Genomic DNA, 18,923 nt, shown 5'->3' on the forward strand with positions numbered 1-18,923 from the left:
AGGAGGGCTCAGTGACATGACTATCAGTCTTGACACCCTTGACCTGCATTCAAGTTTCTCCTTGACCCATCCCACCCTTCACCCTGCTTGTACACCTAGGAATTCATCTTTAAGAACCAAGCTACTACCTGTTATGAATAAACACTGGCAACCAAAAAAAGGCCTTTACCTCCCTGAAATCTTGTGTAGCGTTGCTGTGCTGTCCGCCATTCTCCACTTCAGCAATTATTGAAATGCAGACATCTCTATCTTGATCCCTATATGTTTATGTACTATAATACAAGAAAAGTATTACCATTATAAAATATATTCTATTAAATACTGCACAAAGATATTTCAGCTAGTTTTGGCCAGCTGCAGTGGAAAGAAAACACCTCAATGGGTTTATAAGCAAATTTATTTAGCTTTCTTATATGATATATATATTGAGAGATATATATATGAAATATACCCACAAGTTATTACAAAAGTGTCCAAACACAAGTTTTAGCACAGTACAGTAAAGTGGTATTCTAGGAAGAATATCTGAGATCTACAGTATCTTGGCTTCAGGAGGAAATATTTCCTTTAGACATTATAGGCAGAAGAGGACACATTTCCTCCATGGCCTGTCCAGTTAGTATGGATAAATACATCTGGCTTTGATAGTAATTCATATGTATGTGCACCAAAGTAATCGCGCTGAGCCTAGAATAAGAACACAAACAAAACAGACATGAATATCACAGTCATGAGTACTAGAAGTTGCACCTACTGATACTTGACTATAGGAATATTAGAAATAAGATCTGACTCCAGTATTATAACATTCAAACTTATTTTCTCATTAATAGCAAAATCACTGCGATTAAACATTTACTAATATCCACTAATTAAGAATTCTGTAGAAATACATATTAATTCTGCTAGGTACTAATTTAAAAACCAAGCACTTCTATACATCCAAAGGTTCAAAGATACTTACTTCTTTATAGAGCACTTGGATTCAAAAATCTCATTACCCTTGGTTCACAGATGGAAAACTAACACCTGCTTGGCACTGTCATACCAGTGTCTCTGGTCTTCTTTATCCAGACATCTCATAGTATTTCACGGCCATGAATTTCAGTTTTAACAATTATGTTAGGCAATCTATGCCTTTATGTTTGCAAAGTTGGAGTGATTAGGACATATTGCCACCCCAGCCTTTAGACCAATACTGAAATAACAACATGATGATATTTCAGCAGTCAGAAGATCTGATTTCAGGCACCTACCTGAATCAGGTTAGCTGGTAGTATTTCATGCCTGTATCCATCATAAAAAGAAAGTGCTGTAGTGAAGCAGGGCATGGGGATACCAATCTGTACTCCAGTACTGATCACACGTCGCCAGGAGTCCTGGAAAAGAGTAAAAGAGGGGCGGAGGGAAAAAAGAAAGAAACTAATCAGAGCTTGCTTAGAGGTATGTGCAGGCATATGAACTATTCTAGTACAATAGCATGTGCTATTTCATGTTATATGAAATCTAATGACCAAGTCTGAGCAAATGCAGCAGTAGTTTCCTGATTTTACATAAACAAGGTTGATCCAAAATAATGGCAGGTAAGATAGAGTTAACAAACAGTACAGTAAGTACAGACATGTACTTCACATGTAATCAAGCCACAGCCTCAAGTAAGGATGTTGTTCTTTCACATAAACATAATCAGTGCACCTCAAAAGCAACAACACAGTGGGGAACATACTGAGCAAATACTGAGGCACTTTCAAGACCTCTAAGCAAGCACAGTACAAAGCCCACCCAAGGGTATAAGAGGTCAGTACAATACTTCAAAGACATGTGAATAATTCTAATTTCAACTGTACATCTGATTTAGTAACCTGCATGGAATATTCAGCTTCAGTTAAAAGAACTATTACCGATAATATACAACTTCTTTGTTGGTCAGTTAATCTGGTTTTAGTTCTGCCTGTCAACTCCATCCAAATCAGGACACTGTGTCCAAAAGTGGAACACTGTTATTTTGATGCTACTGCAAACAGTGGTAATAGAACAAAGCTTTATACTCTGCACAGCTGAAGTCCAAGTGCACAGTAGGCATAAGATACAGAGCAGTGATGAGAATGTTCACACAGGCTAGACCTTTTTTCCTGACATCATGGTTCTTCTGAATTGCTAGATTTCTGCCTAAGGCTCTTCTGTAACAGTAAAACAGAACCCTTAAGTTTCTAATAGTAGCTTGGTTCGTATCGAAGAGAAGAACCGTGACACAAGTACTGTATGTTCATTTGCTCCTGTATTACCTTTAGGTTGACAGTACAAATCTATCTTGCAACACTGCACGAGACCTCAGTTCATCACTTGATGTATCTGGATAATGATTTATAACGTAGTGCTTCAGTGATGCAACCTCTTTTTTCCTTCATTTAGAACTAACAGTCTTCCACTTTCTGATGAAATACAGGCAAGAGTTATTTGTAGGCATTTTTTCAAGGACAGGTTGCTAACTGTGGTGTCTGTCAAACTTCTAATTTGGACCTCAGCATAGCCTGCCTCATCACAGTAACTCTCTTGGTCCATTTCAACCAGCTCCAGCTCTGCATTTTTTTTTCCTGTCCTGATACAGTAGGACTGGTGTGTTCTACTAGAGAAGGGTACCTTGAAGCCACAGATGATGAATTCCAATACCCATACATTATGTGTATACAGATACACATATACAGTCCCAACAACCTTAAGGACTGTTTTAGAGATTTTGGGAATTAAGGATACTGTATAAATAAGTTTCGTGAGTGTTCTCTACTCTTTAATTTGTCAGTTTAAATATACTTGTGAAGGTAACTCCTGGGAAAGAAGCTGGAGAAGTCCAGACAGTTAACTATTGTTTTTATGCTCTTTCTTCCTTGGAAACTCACCTGACAGTTTTCAACAGCTGTCTTAAAGAAATCATCCAACAGCAAATTCTGGAGCTCAGGGTTTCGATCAAACGCATCTTTGATCTTCCCCAGGAACACACTAGGCAGAACACATATAGTAATAAAATTTCACAGCTTCCAACAAAGGCCTGGAATCCAAAACTTACAGTGCTGACATTTGACTCAGCCAGAATCAAATTCCAAACACTAAGAAAGATGCAAACAAAACAAAGACCAAAGAAAATCTGCAGTAGCTGAACCACCAGTAAATTGGCTTAATCTGGTAACCTTTATTGCCATCTACAGGAACAGCCTTTCATTATTTTATCAATCACATTAATTCCATGAATTGTCCAAGAAAATATCTAGGCTTGTCAGTCTAGCACCACTTAAACTAAATTGCCTGCTCTGCTCCCCTCAGCAACCAAGTTACCTCCTCATCTTAATTACCTTCTGATGATGCAGCCTCCTCTCCACATCAGTGCAATGCCACCATAATTCAGTGTCCAGCCAAATTCTTTGGCTGCTTGTCTCAGCAGCATGAAGCCTTGAGCATATGAGATAATCTTGGAAGCGTACAGGGCCTATAAAAACAAATTCACATTCCGAGTGAAGTCCCACAAAGTTGAATGAGATAACCCACAGTCTACATGCTCTGTTTAGCCCACATCTCATCAGGGATGAGTACAGTAGCCACATTCCAGCTATTTTAGAACCAAAATATCCTTTCTAATTGTTGGAAAGTTTAGTCTCAGAGAAAGATCAAGAGCTATTATCCCCATTACAAAGACAGGAGTGTTGAGAGATGAAAAAGTAGGCTCCTGTGCACAAGTTATGACCTCTGAACCCCAGGTAGTTGTCACTGCCCACTGTGGCTTAGACTTGAATTTCTTCAGGGCTGTTCTTTTGTCAGGAAAGGAACTGGTCACACTAGGCTTTGTGGACACTGCTAGACAATGCACAGTGGGATGGCTGAAGCAGGAACCAACTGTCAAGAAATGTCAACATAAACACAAGAGCTCCTCACCAGGATCTGCAGCATCCAAACCCTGCTTTGATATGCAGCTTTAATACAGCACTCTAGCAAGCACGATGACTCACCTTGCGTATGTCCTCCAGAAAAGCCTTCTTGTTCCCACCAAACTGAGTCATTTTAGGCCCATGCAGCAGCTTACTGGCTTGTACTCTCTCATCCTTGAGGGAAGACAGGCACCGTGCAAACACAGCTTCACCTTGAAGTATGGTAGGAAAGGGGAGATAATTAGAAAGTTCAGCATCAGTGTTCAGATCTGAGATACTTGTCCTCAAGCACACAGTGAGAGCACCACTGAATGATGAGCCACAATCATAGTGAGACAGTCACACGGGAAGAGAGATCTACAAATGAGTTATTTCAACAGCATTACTGAGGGACCAAACTGCTCATCAGCATAACCACTGGGTAAATATTGACTGATAGACCTTCCAAATGATAAAGAAACGAAAAAAAAGCCACAAGTCATCTGCACAAAAACTTATCCTCAGGAACCTTCACCAGCTTTTAGTTTTAAGATTTTACTTTAAAATCCCTTCCTATCTATACAAGGCAGACAGTTTTGTACTGCAGTCTAGGGACAGGAGAGGCTGAAGACTGCACAAATTTCTATATCATGTTTCAAAGATAAAAAGCTGATGCATAAATGTCAACTCACATTAACTAGATGTGTTTTGAAATACACACATGCAAAATGAGAGCAATTAAAATCAAGAATAAATCAGGTTACCTTGTAAGAGGAAATAAGTTTTACAAATCTGGTGGGCCCATAACACTAGTATTCAGAAGCCCATAAGAAAGTATTAAAACATCACTAAGTAGGTTACTAAATGTCATTAGCCAGGGTTAAGGAGTTAGACAAGCAGTATCTTCAGCTACTAAAGAGAAAGCCTGAATGCCAATCTCTTGATCCGGTTCAGTTAATTCCTAACCGTGCTGTTTTAAGTTATATTTATTTGCAATTGAAGACAGTATTGTTAAATGGGGAAAAAAAGAAATTTCCTTTCCAGGGTCTGATAGAAGGGAAGCAATCAAGCTCATTACAGTCTTCAGACTGAAATTTCCTTCTACCTTTTAAGTGAGTCATGAATTACAAAAAAAAAAAAACACCAAAAAAAAAAACCTAAAACCCAAAATCCAAACCAAACAAAACCGAAATCTAAAACCCAAACCAGACCCCAAAAAATATGAACAAGTAATGTTTTCACAGCATTCTGGACCCTCACTGCAGTAGGATTAACAGATCATATCAAAATCAGAACTGGCTTCTCTCCATTTCTGCAAAAATTTCCTTCTGCACTGGGGAGAAGTGTGGGGGGGAAAACCCGGAAAAAAGCAGGAGTAGCATGACTCTGCTTTTAGAAGGAGAAGTCTGCAAGTCATGCTTATGCATTAAAACCACACACACCACACACAGCAACTTCCCTAAGAACCGCCCTGTTTGCACAAGGGCTATTGCACACACATACTTCCCTATCAATGCATCATTACCTAACAGTGCTCCCCTGGCACTGCAGAGGATTAACTAGGGAGCGTCTCCTCCACCCTTGGTCTTTGCAAGAACCCCAGATAGTAGAATATTAACAGCACAAGCAAGAAACAGTTTCAAGCCTAAAACAGAAGACTGTAACTGTAGTAGAATATTAAAATCATTTACAAAATTTATTTTGTAAAATTATGGTGTTGGAATACAGCCATGTTTCTCTGATAGCTATCACTGCAGTTACTCTCTTTTAGCCTACTGAATATAGTCTTATCCTCTTATCCAGCACAACTTAACCACCCAAGGCAAAGGAAAATGAGGTAGAGAAAGCATGAAAATTAAAGCCAATCCAAGAACAAAGAACCTGCTGAGTCACCTTATTTACTCAACAGCAAAGTCTACATTGGACCCATGGTAAGAGAGTACTCTGTTGCACATGTAATACAACCCCTGTGTCACAAGTCCATTCAGAGGTCAGGTTAGATAGAAGAGCAGGTAACAAAACAGTTAGGTGTGTATGTAAGCAAGTAAATTCTCACACTTCAGGGATATATATATATATATATATATTTAAGGTAAGACTGCAACAGCTACATCTAGAAGAGCCTCTTCTGCGAGCCAAGGACTAGTGTGGGCTCATTTCTAAGATTACCTATCACCACACTGCCTACTGTGATGTGGTACATGCACATAAGAAAGACAAGGCCAGATCAAACAACCAGTTACCTATGAGTGTGACAGGAACTCCATATTCCAGGGCAGAAATGGCTGTCCACTTTCCTGTGCCTTTTTGTCCTGCGCTGTCCTTGATCTTTGGGAGGAGGTATTTGCCATCGCTGTCTTTGAATTTGAGAATATTCGCTGTGATTTCAATCAGGAAAGAGTCCAACTCTGTCTTATTCCATTCCTGAAATACCTGAAAGAGGAGAAAAGTGTGCTTTTGTATTTATACACACACACACATGCACTGATTTACTATGTATCTACTATATATATTAACTGATTTATTGATATACGTATACATACACATATGATACATACAGAAGGGGGATCCTACTATCTCAGTTACTGGTTATTGGTACCCTGCCACATCTCCCAACGGTTTCAGCACTGCTGCAAGGCCACTGTGCAGGAGCCCAGCACTGGAAGGAGCACACCCGACTCAGAGCTGCAGAGCACCCACTTCCAAGTGGGAAGGCAGAGGCACGGCCCATCCTCTTGACTATTACCACAGGCACCAAAGGCTGGAAACAGAACTATCATACTTATTGACTTGCTTCAACAAGGTCTTTGCAAGATTTGCCTGCTTGATTATACTGTTCAAGTAATTCATATCTCTACACAAGAAGGTGCTTCCTGGGGAGAAATCAACTGTAGAATGGGTGAGTTTAGACAACTACATTTAGGTGTACCTGTGCTTGCTGCTCCCTACCTTTTCTGAAGCTCAGGAATATTGTGCACTGCCCTTGGCAGAAGGCAGGTCAGAAAAATTAACTTCATGTATGTACAGCAGCTTTACCCAAGCCCAGCTGCCTCCATCAACAGCAGCCACCATGGCTCAGTAAGTCAAGACACTAAAAACTGCAGATTACCTCTGACATCTCCTCGTGCTCCATGCCCACCACATCTTTCATCAGGTGATAGGCCTCACAGATCAGCTGCATGTCTCCATATTCAATCCCATTGTGCACCATCTTCACAAAGTGCCCAGCGCCCTCGTCTCCTACCTGTCAGGAAACATCCAAAAACGCCATCAGCAACAGTGCTGTCACCACTTCCAGTGTTTAATATCTGCCTACAGCTTCTTTCTGCCTAAAGGAAGTAAGCAAGCCAAGCCCTGTGCTAACTGGAAACACCATGGGTCACAGATCCATTTAGCTCCCCTAGCACATGACCCAACCATAAAACTTTGTTTTTCCATTGTATGGGATAAGTTATCAGAGATGGTAGATTTGAATTTAATGCAGTGAGCCAGAAAATCAACTCACTAACACTGCTGGTTTTATTAGAGACATATATGCATGAGCTTCAGCAACCAAACTACCTAAGCATGGCTCTAACCACAAATTAAGGTCAGTATCAAATAAGTATTTACCCAGTCACAACAAGGTTCCCCAGATCCCACTTTAGCAGCAATGCTTTGAAATATGGTCTTGATGTGGGGCCTGTGGGGAGAAATAATATGCCTCAGCAGATAGGCAGAGGACACAAACACCACAAGAAAAAAAAAAAATAAAAATCCATTGGTATGAAGTATCCTTCTGTAACCTGCCAAAAGGCTGCTTGGGGTGAGGGCATGCTGGCAGGCTGACAATCCCCCACACAGCAATGTCAAATAAAATGTATGTTTCTCCCCAGAACTAGACACTGTTTGTAAGAAATAGGGACAGCCCATGTCACACTTACAGCACTGTGCAGACAAGCTTAATATAAATGTACCTAAAGGAGCCCAAATATTATCTTCTCCATTTTAGAAATGGTGAAATAGAGGCAGGTTATGACACAGGCTCACACTCTGAGAGGATCAGTGGCAGAGATAAAACAAAATCCCATTCTGTTCTTTAGCCACAAGAAAAAGCCAGGGTGATCTGGAGGAGGAGAGGGAAGGAGGGAAGAAACTTCATGAATGCAAGTCAGGATATAGTTATCTGCATTATTACAGTAATTAGGAGCTTTTCTCATTGCCAGGCTCCCCAAGCGTAGTAAATCACTTAGCCAACAGGAAAGCATTACAGAATGCCAAGTTTGGAGGAACCTAAAACCACCACTGGGAAAGGAGCGCGGGTGGCACATGGGCTGCAGGAGCTGTGAAAGAGCAGGGGGACACAGGGTGGCAAACAGAAGCTGTCTACAGAGCTGGTTACAGCAAAAAGATGGTCAGACAGCAGATTACTGTTATGTTCTTTCTGGCTTTGTGCCATCAAATTTGAACAGGCTGATATTGGTATGAAATGCTAACGCAAATAGACAGGGACTTAAAGAGATTCTAAAGCTCAGGTAAAGCCCAGACACATTTTCTTTCCACATTTACAGAGAGAATGGGATAAAGCCTAATATGAACACTGATGTTGTACAGTCCTTCACAGTAACATGAGTACAAACAGCACAGCAACATGGCAGAAACACGTACTGAAGCCTCCTTTTATAATGTGTGTCACTGCGGGGATGTTTGCTGCTGCCTGTTTCAGTGTTAACAGCCTTCCAAGTGCGTAGGGCCCCAAAAGAAAAATCATAATCAAAACCAGTACTTTTTTAAAATTTAAACAAAATTATTTTCTCCCCTGGCACACATTTCTCCTTTCAGATTTCTGTAGATACTATTTTCACCTGTTAATTCCTGGAAGAAAAACCTGCCTTTGTTCTGCCTGCCATGAAAGCTCAGCAGTGCCTCATGACCCCAGCCAGGTTGAGAAATGATGAGCCTTGAGGAAGTGAAACGGCAACATATCTTGTTCTCTCCACACCCACACCCTGCTCCTTCCCTCCCTCAGCTCTCAATGTGAATAGAAGACAATTGTTGCAGACCATCCTGGAGGAGAATTTATTAGTTCATGCTTACCAGGCTTCTTTGGCTCCTCCCGGCATGAGTGAAGGACCATATCTGGCACCCTCCTCTCCACCACTAACACCACTTCCTACAAATAAGATGCCTTTTGCCCGTAGTTCCTTACAACGTCTCTGTAACAGAGAGCACAGCAGCATTATTTATTTTCTTTTAATGCAAAAAACTTACAAACAAAGGTTAGCAATTCAGACCTAAAATTAGTTCAATTCTGCTTTGGACATGCTGGAAGACAACCTTAGAGAAAGCTTGTACATGCAACAAAGCAAGTATTAGGAAACTTCCTGTTACTTTGACATGGATCCTTGCAAAAGTAACATGCTGAGAAAACAAAGTCCTTATAAGCACAAGATAGAAAAGAGCAGTTCTGAGGCGGAAAAAGGCTCAGAATTAAGTGTCAGGTGATACATGCTGTGTGCAAAGGTGTGGGGGAGGCAGATTAGGCCCAAGGAGGAGCTGCTGAATTCACTGCAGAGTGAAGGGGCAAGCATGGAAAACTACAGGGAAACTAATTCCTACTGAGTGGGAGAGAAGTACAGGCTGAGATCCTTAAGGGGAGCTAGAAGCTCCCCAAGTATTAATCCTCATTTAGTACTTGTTTTTCACTCTGGCACAGCCAACTCATCCAAGACCAGAATGCCAAGTCAGAAAGACTAACACCAACACCCCTTCTAAGACTCAGAAGTACCAGTTTGAACACAGTATTTTCATGTAAGCATCCCAGATATGCTAACGTAACTTCTAAAACTTCTACAGTTACCACCTCCTCACAAGCAGGCTTTTTTTTTAAACAAACAAACAAACAAAACAAAACATGCAATTACTCTGCTGTTTTCATTACCAAGACAGCCAAACCAGCAGTTCTGTCTTACTGGGTTTTCCCATGGTCATGTAGGATTGAGATATAACAACAAAACTCTAGATATCCTTAGATTTTCAAATCGCCCTGAAAATTCTAAGATTCTAACAAGAAATTTTCTAAAGGCCTTCACTCTTTAAAAGATGTCAACAAAAATATTCTTTGATGATTTGGGCAACTCCTGTAAAAATATAATTATAGAACAGTCCTTAACTACTGTAACAATTGCTTTTTAATAGGCTGCATGATCTAGTTTTGGAGGGGTAACTCAGTTTGGTCTTCCCTAAGCAGAGGGGAGATAGCACCTTATTGACTATCCTGATGATCAGAGGAGAAGGAATCATGTGTATTTTATTAATTCACTTCGAGTAGAAAACAGGCTTACCGTGGTATCCCTATACTCAGAATTTCCACCATCAATTATAATGTCTCCAGTCTCCAACAATGGCACCTGCCAAAAATAAATCAGCATTTTGGTTTTCTCCATGCATTCAAAACCTTTTTAATGACGAATAATTGAGATCTTCCAGGGGAAACTTCTCCAAAAAACAGCAACAAGTCACAAACAGAAAAGATGTTTGCCTCACCAATTTATTGATGAAGTCATCCACTGCACTTCCAGCCTTCACCAGCAAGATAATGCGACGGGGCTTCTTTAACTTAGAGACCATCTCTTCCAGGCTGTGAGCACCGATCACTTTGGTTCCCTTGGCCTCATTGGCCAGAAAGTCATCCACTTTGGAAATCGTCCTGTTAAAAGCGCACACCTGAGGGAGCAGGAAAACATGTTAATAATAGCTGCCAACAGAACAGTTACTTTAGCTCAAACTACAAATTATATTGGCAAGACTCATCATCACGTGCTCTCCCACCTCCATCTTCCCTGAAGACACGGAGCAGGGATGAACCTGCAGTATGTCTCTGAAGTACCTTAGGAACATATGGGTAATGGCCAAACCTGAAGCAAACTTCAGGGAAAAATCATACATAGCTAACACATCGGGTGGCTAGCTGAGCACAGGCATGCACTGCTGCTTTTCTCTGGAAATGGGACAAAGGGCAGCCTAGGTTATAACTAAAAGGAGAAAATAACACCCATTAGACCATCACAAGGTAAAAAAAAAACCAAACCAAACCGAACCAAAACGCCCACAAAATGCTCAGCTCCCATCCCAAGTACCAGTAAGTGATCATTTCTGAACAATGTTTTCCTTCGCTTACCACGAAGCCATGGTCGTTCATGTTCAAAATAAGGTTTTGACCCATCACAGCCAGTCCAATCAAAGCAATGTCAGCTCTGGAATGTGGAAGAACAAAAATGCCAGTTAAGTCTTGTTAGCAGTGATCAAGCACTAGCATCCATATGCTCTGTCAGGGTATCCTGCTCTTGTCAACTGCTAGGCCACCCCACCCTTTCTAACAAATGCTGCAGCACGTGCTCTGAATTGGTTCTGTAGGCTATTACAGCAAGAGATCTTTGGGGCTCCCAGTCAGTCCAGCAGACAGAGTGGAGATCAACATACAGCAAGTTCCAAGTCACCAAGATTTCTTCCCAACTACCAAAACACAACTAGATGAGTAACAAAAGCATTGCACTAGGAGGCTGGGAGTAAAGGCTCCAATATGTCACTGACGGATCCAGCTCTGTCACAGCTCCATATTTAAGATGCTGCACTGGAACATCAGGTCTGAACAGCACACCATTTTTTTTTTGTCTTCTACAATGAAAACTATCTCAGATTTGGGCTTAGCAAAGAGAAAAACTAGATATTCTGCCAGAGGCTTCCTCATTCAACTTGCAAGGGGCACACATGCAAAGAAACCTAACCTGCCTACTTCTACTCCGCGGGTCAGGAACCAGCTTCCTGGTTCACAATCGCGACTCAAAACTGATCGCTCCCGGATTTTGTCAAAAAGTCTCTCGGCCGACCGGCTTATTCTCCCTGCTGGTCTCTCAACCGCCGCAGACGCTCTGAGGGCGACGAGCCCACCCGCCCTCCGGCAGCTCCGGGGCCCCGTCCTCTCCCTCCCGGACACACCGCGGCACCGGAGTCTGCACGGGATCACTCGCTTCCCTCCCCAAATCAGCCCGCCAGAAAATGAAAAAAAAAAAAAAAAATAGGTTTAGTAGAAAGCCCCTAAGCAGAGGCGTGCGGCCAGCACGGCTCCCCCCCCCGCGCCCCTCAGCCCGCCGGGGCCGCACTCCCGCCTCCCCTCGAGAGAGAGGCCAAGGACCTGTCCGGCCTCTCCCGTCAGCGGGGGACACCCCCCGGCTCTCCCGCCATCCCCCACCCCTGCAGGCAGCCATACCGGACCACCGGCCCGCTCACGGCCCCCCCCGCACTCACTGAGCCATCGCGGCGGCAGTGGCCGGGCCCGGGGCTGCGGCGGGCGCCTGCTCGGCCCTCAGCCGCGCGGGCGGGGCGGGGCGCGCCCATTGGCTGCGCAGGGGAGCCCCGCCCCTCCTGCCCATGGGCCGATGGGTCGGGCGCCTCGCCTCCTTAAAGGCACGCCGCATCCCGCGCGCCTTTGCCCGGGGGCGGCACCGAGCGGCGGAGTAGGGGCAGCGGCCGGGCCCTGGGCGCTCCGCCGGGCGGTAGCAGGCCAAGAGCTGACCCCGCGGGGCCGGAGCTGTCCTCCCTTCAGGGCCAGACTGTCCCCTCAGGGCCAGAGGCCAGCACCACACGAAGCCGCAGCCTCTGTACCCCCACGGGCTACAGCAACACACACCCCTGGGGTCGGCAGCCGGCAGACACCCCTTACTTTGTCTTTTCTCTCCTTTAATTACAGAGTATGCACGGCTTTCAGTTCAGCTGTTGGAACACCTTCCTAGGCTGCAGTCAACACACCTTAGAGATCACAGCTACCAGTTTGTCTTTGAGATGGCCTAGAATTTGGGCAAAAGAAAACTTAAGAAACTCGCTCCTCTGTCAGCACTGAGATTAAAACCAGGTTTAAGAGAAAAAAAGCTAGTTTCATACCTTTGCTCCATCAGTCAGGTGCATCATCAAGACAAAATTACATTTTAAGCATGTTTAACTTTCTGTTAAAGGGACATTCGAAACACGAAGACTGGCAGCAAAGTGACCATCACATTTTTCATTCACCTTATTTTTGGGCATTGAGAGTGAATGAATCTGAAAGTAGTAAAACAGATAGTGGCATCTCTGCAGTATTAAATAAGCTATCAGAAGAGCAACAGAAAAACATGTTACTCAAGTGCCTAACTGGAAAAAAATAAGGAATTGGCTACAGCAGCAAGATATCCATGATAGTTTTTCACATAAAGAACTGATCTAGCCAGCAGCCTGATTAAAGTATTTTGCCATCATGCAGCTAATACTGTTACAAGAGGTGTTTGACAGCAAGTGGTGGCTCATTTTGTGGGACTTAAATGCTTCGGCAATGCCCTGTCCAGTTTCCTCACCATGACTTTTAAAAGCTACACAGAACTTTCCACTTTCAGATCAAGATGAGAATGATTTAGAGGGATTCCTTGACGTCTTTGTCCACAGAACCAGTGCCTTCTACTTTGCTGTTATGTTTTGGTGGTTTGATTTCACATGCTTCCTCTCATTTTTAATGGTCACCCTCAGACAAGCAAGTTCAGTATTGACTGCACTATGGCAACCTTGGTTTATCTTTCAAGCACAAGAATCTTTTGAAAGCATCCAAAAAACTACTTAGAAATGCTGCATATCAAAGGGATAAGGATGAGGCAGGAGAAGGGCCTCTTCCCCAAGAACTACCAAGACAAATTTATATTCACAAAAGCATAAGTTTGTTGAGTAGAGGTTTTGAAAACAAGTAATCAATATAAAATACCAGTTATTAAATCATAGTAAAGGGAGCACACATTATATCTGCTAATGCACTGGTTGTACCTTTATTGTTTCACCTCGTTCACTAACAATTCAGTGGTGCAAGGTTACCATACACAGTTAGATATCTGCATTGCACACCTAAGGCTATACAGCAAATGGATCAGAATTAGTACAAATACATGAACTATATTTACATTTTGTATACTCAAGCTCCAAATATCAGATATATTTACAAAATAAAATCAGAAAATGAAAACCTGAAATTAATGTACAGTGTTGCTGATACACTCCTTCGCTGGGATGAAATCAGTTTGCAAAGAGATTTGTTCAAGAAGGCCACTTATACAGCATATACCTTGTATACCTTGTGTACAGAGCGATCAAACAGGGAAATGGGGACTGAAATTTAAAAAAAAGAAAGTGTGTATATCAGTGTAACACCATGTTTCATGTCCAAATTCAAGAACCTTAATCAACTGCACATGAAGTATGAACAAGCAGAGTAGAAAATCAAGAAGTGATCCTGGGAAGTGCTGAGCATTCAAGACTCCCTCTGCTTCTAATCCCTGGTTTCAAGGCAAGCAATAGGTTGTTCAGGACTGCTCAGGATCAGGCCATTAACTTGGTGACATTAAGAACTGAAGACTTACGAGCTCCATACCCTCAGTTTTCTGAATGCACAGCTGATCCTGTTGATTTAAAAACTGTTCCAAATAACATTGGACACAACCATCTGGTTAGTGCTGGACTAGTTTTGATTTCAAATACTTATAATGCATAAATGGCCTTCTGAACAAAAAAAGTCAATCCTGTTCTTGAACAGCTGATGTTTATAAACAAGGAAGCACAAAATTAATACAGTCCTGCTACATACAGTACAGTTCAGACCACATATTGGGGTTATTAACCACAACGGAGAGATGCAACGCACACATGTTAGAGACCCATTTTAAAGTACATTCAGCAAACCGTTCCAGAGCAGCATTATTATCCTTCCTTTGAGCAGCAGGTTAACGGCTGCATCTTCAACAAAAACACCCACCACAGTATAAACTAACAGAAACTAAGGCTGTGCAAGAGTACCAGAAAGATGCATATGCATAGGCAGTATTAGTTGATTGTATAGTACCAACGGGCGTTATACCAAATCCACTTTCTTATCTAATGTGCAATTAATTACAGATGTATAAATATACAATACATTACATAAAATTAAATCCCTGTAAATTAGATAATAAGCAGCAAAAAGTAAAGTCTTTGCTTTGAAATACCTTGCTAATCAGTAATAAGGACTATTGGATACTGACCAAAAAAGCCCCTTTCTTAGTGGTCTGGAAATAATATTCCGTTCCCTTCTTCATCCCAGAATATAGGAATCTTCTTTAAAAAGGTACTTAAAGTGCATTTCTAAAATACAGTATAGGAGGTTTAGCTTAGTTTCAAAATATCCAGGAAGCTCGAACACCAACAAGATGGTTTTCAATGGACAAAAAAGATAATTTTCTCCTTCCTTTAAGCAAAGAACATAAAAAACCCCAACAACAGCGCAGTTTCACACTCATCCTCTCCCAGGAATGCCTATCAAGTTTACTACTAGTGCTTATGCTCAGTGGGCTGGCAGGCCCACAGCATGATGCCTCGTCTCCAGTGGCTGAGTCCTAGGAGCTGTCTGACTCCAGGACTTCACACACTCAGCAGGTAACCAGGAGTGGGTTTTTAAAGAGAAGGCAGCTTAGCACATCTTTCACTTCTTGCTCTGTTTGTAATGAGAAATTTCTAACATGTTGGGCTATATCAAAAATGCTTTGATGTGAATAGAAATCCACTTTTTTTTTTTTTATTATTTGTTAGCCTTTTAAAGAAAACTTGAATTTATTTCAGTCCAGTTTTAAGTAGGGAAACTGATTTCTCAAAGTAGGCTTCAATAATTGGTGAAAAACTGTAACTGTATGCCTTCATGTCAAACCTGAAAATAATAATGCCCATTTGAACTCCACACAAGAATCTATTTTGTCACATATTATGCAGCTTTAAGAGATACTGATGCTTAAAAATCTGATTTTGCTCTTCTGGTGATCTGTTATCCACATAGACATCAAGTCACCAGAAGTTGCTTGGAATCTTTAGATGGAAGAGTAACATTTACACAACAGAGCTAAAACACTCCCAGCTCTGTATAAAATAAGCATCTGTCTCTTCCTGCTTTTAAAGGAAGATCCCTTAATCATGTTTCTATGCAGTGCCTATAACCCCTTAGTTCATTTTCTGGCTTATCCAAAGCAAAGACTTAGCAAACTAGGTTTTTTTTCTAGTTAAAAAAGTAACAGATAAGAAGTAAAATGCTCACAGTGTGTCACAAAATACTACTACCTAAATCGCTACACCTCCTCAAACTGGTTCCACTTTCATTATAAATGGTGGTGATGGCAACAACAGCTTAGTGCTTGAAATCAACCTAATTCTTGAGATCAGCTCAACTTCAGTTTGAGGAGCTCTCCCGCAGCACTAGCAGTCTTCCTTCTCCACACACTAGAAGAACATTATCATCCATGTTGTAACAAAGGAATATTACCACCGTATGAAGAGTCACACACAATTAAACAAGATGAAACCAGAAGAAAAAAAAAAACAAAAACAAAACAGAAACAAAAACGAAACAAACAAAACACAAACACCATCCCTATTATGCTCCTGGGTCCCCAGGATGCTCCCTCATTCTGGTTTCCAGTTCTGAAATAAATCTGAGGACCACAGGAGATAGCATGAGCACATGATTTAGCTTGAGTACTATCTTGAAATATATGAAGATATGTCCTAGCAAATGTCAGACTCCATCTCCCTGCTCCTTTGCCAACCATGTTTCTTTGAGGTCTCACTGTGCATTGCGCTTCACTGAAGAATGAAAACCCCATAAAGCTAAAATCTTGCTCAGCGGATGCCAGTCCCATGTACACTTCTGGCCACAGAATTTCCAATGCATGGCATGACCTGCTGATGAGAGCTGAAACAAAGTGACCTTCTTGAGCTGGAGTGTACCTAGATGTGCCTACTGTAATAGTAGAACAAAACCCTTTTACCTCTCCCTTGAGAGGTTGGAACCTCAGGATGAAATTCCTGTACATAGCCCAGGATCACAGCTAGCCCTATTAGTGCCCAAGGTAAGTTAAGAAAATATAGCACAGCAGTCTGAAACATAGAAGAAGAAAACAAACCACTCCCCCCCACAACCTCCCTGAAAACCTAAGAAAGATGAGTTCAATTCTCAGAAAGGAAATTCATTCTGCTTTCCTTTCTCAGGGCAAGGACCAAAACTTTGGCCACAAAGAGAATTTAATTTGTAGATCAAGAACTAACACCACCCAGTTGATATCCAGGAAGACAATTATTACACCCCACTGATCAGGACCAGAGTCCACTTGATCCATCCTCCAGGAAGGATTAATTCTGAAGTTAAAACCAGGGGGTTTTAGCTGATGAAAAATGTAGCAGGGAAATTAGGAGGTGCTCAACAAAAGGAGGTGGAAGTGTCCTGTTGTTCCCTGGAGAATACTGCAAGTGCTAGGTCTAGAAAGTATTTTGTAGACAGAGAATGGTCTCCCCATGAACAGATGGGACGTCATCTGAGTGTTACAGATAAGGGATGCATGCATAAAGCAGGCCTTTCAGAACGATGCCAAAGAGCAGTCTATCCTAACACACCAATGACAACCGTAAAGCTCTTCCAGGAGAGGTGCGAACTGTTGCTACAGGAACTCAGAAGTCAGGACTAAACGGGGAACGAGGAGATACTGCCCTCCAGTGGTGATCTCCGGAAAGCGCTCTAGGAAACAACCACACTGCTCCATTTCCGTTTAACACTCTCCGTCTGCCAAATTCGAGGCTGAGCATCTAAAACTTTAGGGATTATATCTAATATTTCAGCGATGTGGCTTACTTTCCCCTCACATCAGCACAAGTTCCATCTCTCCAGCTCAGTTCAGAGGCAGAGAAGTGAGTGCTAATGTTTAGGGAAAGAGTTAAAGCCAAACGCTCTTCTCCTGCAACCCCACAGCAAGAGTTCAAAGCCAGATTATTCTAGCCAGTCCCTCTTGGTTTCTTCCCCAGCTTTTTCCAGCTCATGCCTTAGCCTGTTGGACCCTGGAAACTCAAAAACATGCACCAAGTCCAAAATCCAGTCTGCCCAGATAGATTTGTCCAATATCAGCTTTCAACAGAGTTTAAATTAGAGGCTGGATCCAGAAAGCCTTAGGAGCTATTGCAGTTCCTGGCTGAGTAATGTCTACATAGAAGAATTTGTCTTTCCCTGGCATTAGAACTTTGCCCTGAGGGAACCAATGACTACTGCCAAGTCACAAATTGAATGAAAAACCTGCAGCAGTCTAGACAGACAACAATGGACAGTGGGACAGACACCAAAAGGTCAGTTGGAATGGGAAAACAATTGTTATAAGAAAAAATAAATAACTTTTTTTTTTGTTGTTTTTAGAGTCGTGCATAATCACTCTTTTTTTTTTTTTTTTTTTTTTCCTTTCTCTTTTTGTTTGGCCACATGCTACTAGTACGATTCTCAGTACAAGTGAAAAGAAACAAGGTAGGGTTAGAATACCTAGAAAATGTGCTGAAGGAGTGTGGGAAGGTAGGGGATGTTAAGCCACAGGATTACATACAAGAGAAACTGTCAAGAGTCACAAAGAGAAAATGAGAGGTAACACTTTATCTATCAGAAGGTGAGTTACGGCGAACAGATGAGAACATTACATGGACTCAGTACTTCAGCTGGCCCGTGCGTCTTCGAGCCAGTTTTGACCTGTGCAAGAAAGAAGTAGAAAAGTATTTGTTGAATTCTGGAAGCTTATTTTTCTTCCCTCCCCACAGTTTGTCTACCTTTTTCTTAAATCCTTTTTAACATCCTTTAAATCCTAGTTTACTTCATATGTTTAGAAAGTAAAATACATCAAGGGCTGTAATGAGAAAGAATTCTCACTCTTCTGCTGTGCTCCTTTAAAGGAAGGTGAGATCTTTTAAGAACTGCACTGTTGAGAAATTATTTGATGCTGTATAGAAATAGCTTAGTTTGGGGTTTTTTTGTTGTTTGTTTGTTTGTTTGTTTGTTTGTTGTTTTTTTTGTTGTTGTTGTTGGTTTGGTTTGGTTTTGGATTTGTGTTTTTTTTTTACCGAAAGGAAGAGCTACTGTAGCACAGTAAGATCTCTCCAGAAAGCAGGGGATGTCTGTGACCTGCATCAAAGGGAAGGCTTCTACAAAAG

At 41.8% G+C, this 18,923-nt stretch overlaps 2 protein-coding genes across 27 annotated transcripts in view; both read right to left on the reverse strand.

Moving 5' to 3' along the window:
* Positions 1–379: 379 nt before the first annotated feature.
* On the reverse strand, positions 380–12,248 carry PGD (phosphogluconate dehydrogenase). Of its 2 annotated transcripts, none has more exons than XM_042794220.1 (13): positions 12,183–12,248; positions 11,056–11,131; positions 10,422–10,601; positions 10,220–10,285; positions 8,973–9,091; positions 7,509–7,578; positions 7,006–7,140; positions 6,140–6,329; positions 3,999–4,129; positions 3,348–3,481; positions 2,898–2,997; positions 1,257–1,379; positions 380–687 (listed from the first exon to the last, which is right to left on the reverse strand). In XM_042794220.1, the coding sequence occupies exons 1-13, from the start codon at positions 12,188–12,190 to the stop codon at positions 568–570; spliced, it is 1,452 nt and encodes a 483-aa protein (XP_042650154.1). In that variant the 5' UTR covers positions 12,191–12,248; the 3' UTR covers positions 380–567. The 2 variants fall into 2 exon arrangements, with proteins under 2 accessions (XP_042650154.1, XP_042650153.1); XM_042794219.1 differs by lacking the exon at positions 12,183–12,248 and adding an exon at positions 12,145–12,163.
* A 1,448-nt stretch (positions 12,249–13,696) lies between these two features.
* KIF1B (kinesin family member 1B) overlaps positions 13,697–18,923 on the reverse strand; it is a 97,091-nt gene continuing 91,864 nt past the window's right edge. For all 25 annotated transcript variants that reach the window (XM_033007685.2, XM_042794193.1, XM_042794200.1 and 22 more), the window contains one exon: positions 13,697–18,465. In XM_033007685.2, the coding sequence (XP_032863576.2) occupies positions 18,423–18,465 (43 nt within the window). In that variant the 3' untranslated portion in view covers positions 13,697–18,422. The remainder of the gene's footprint in view (positions 18,466–18,923) is intronic.

Source organism: Tyto alba, unplaced genomic scaffold, assembly GCF_018691265.1.
Source record: "Tyto alba isolate M040663 unplaced genomic scaffold, T.alba_DEE_v4.0 Super-Scaffold_20000042, whole genome shotgun sequence".
Lineage (NCBI taxonomy): Eukaryota > Metazoa > Chordata > Aves > Strigiformes > Tytonidae > Tyto > Tyto alba.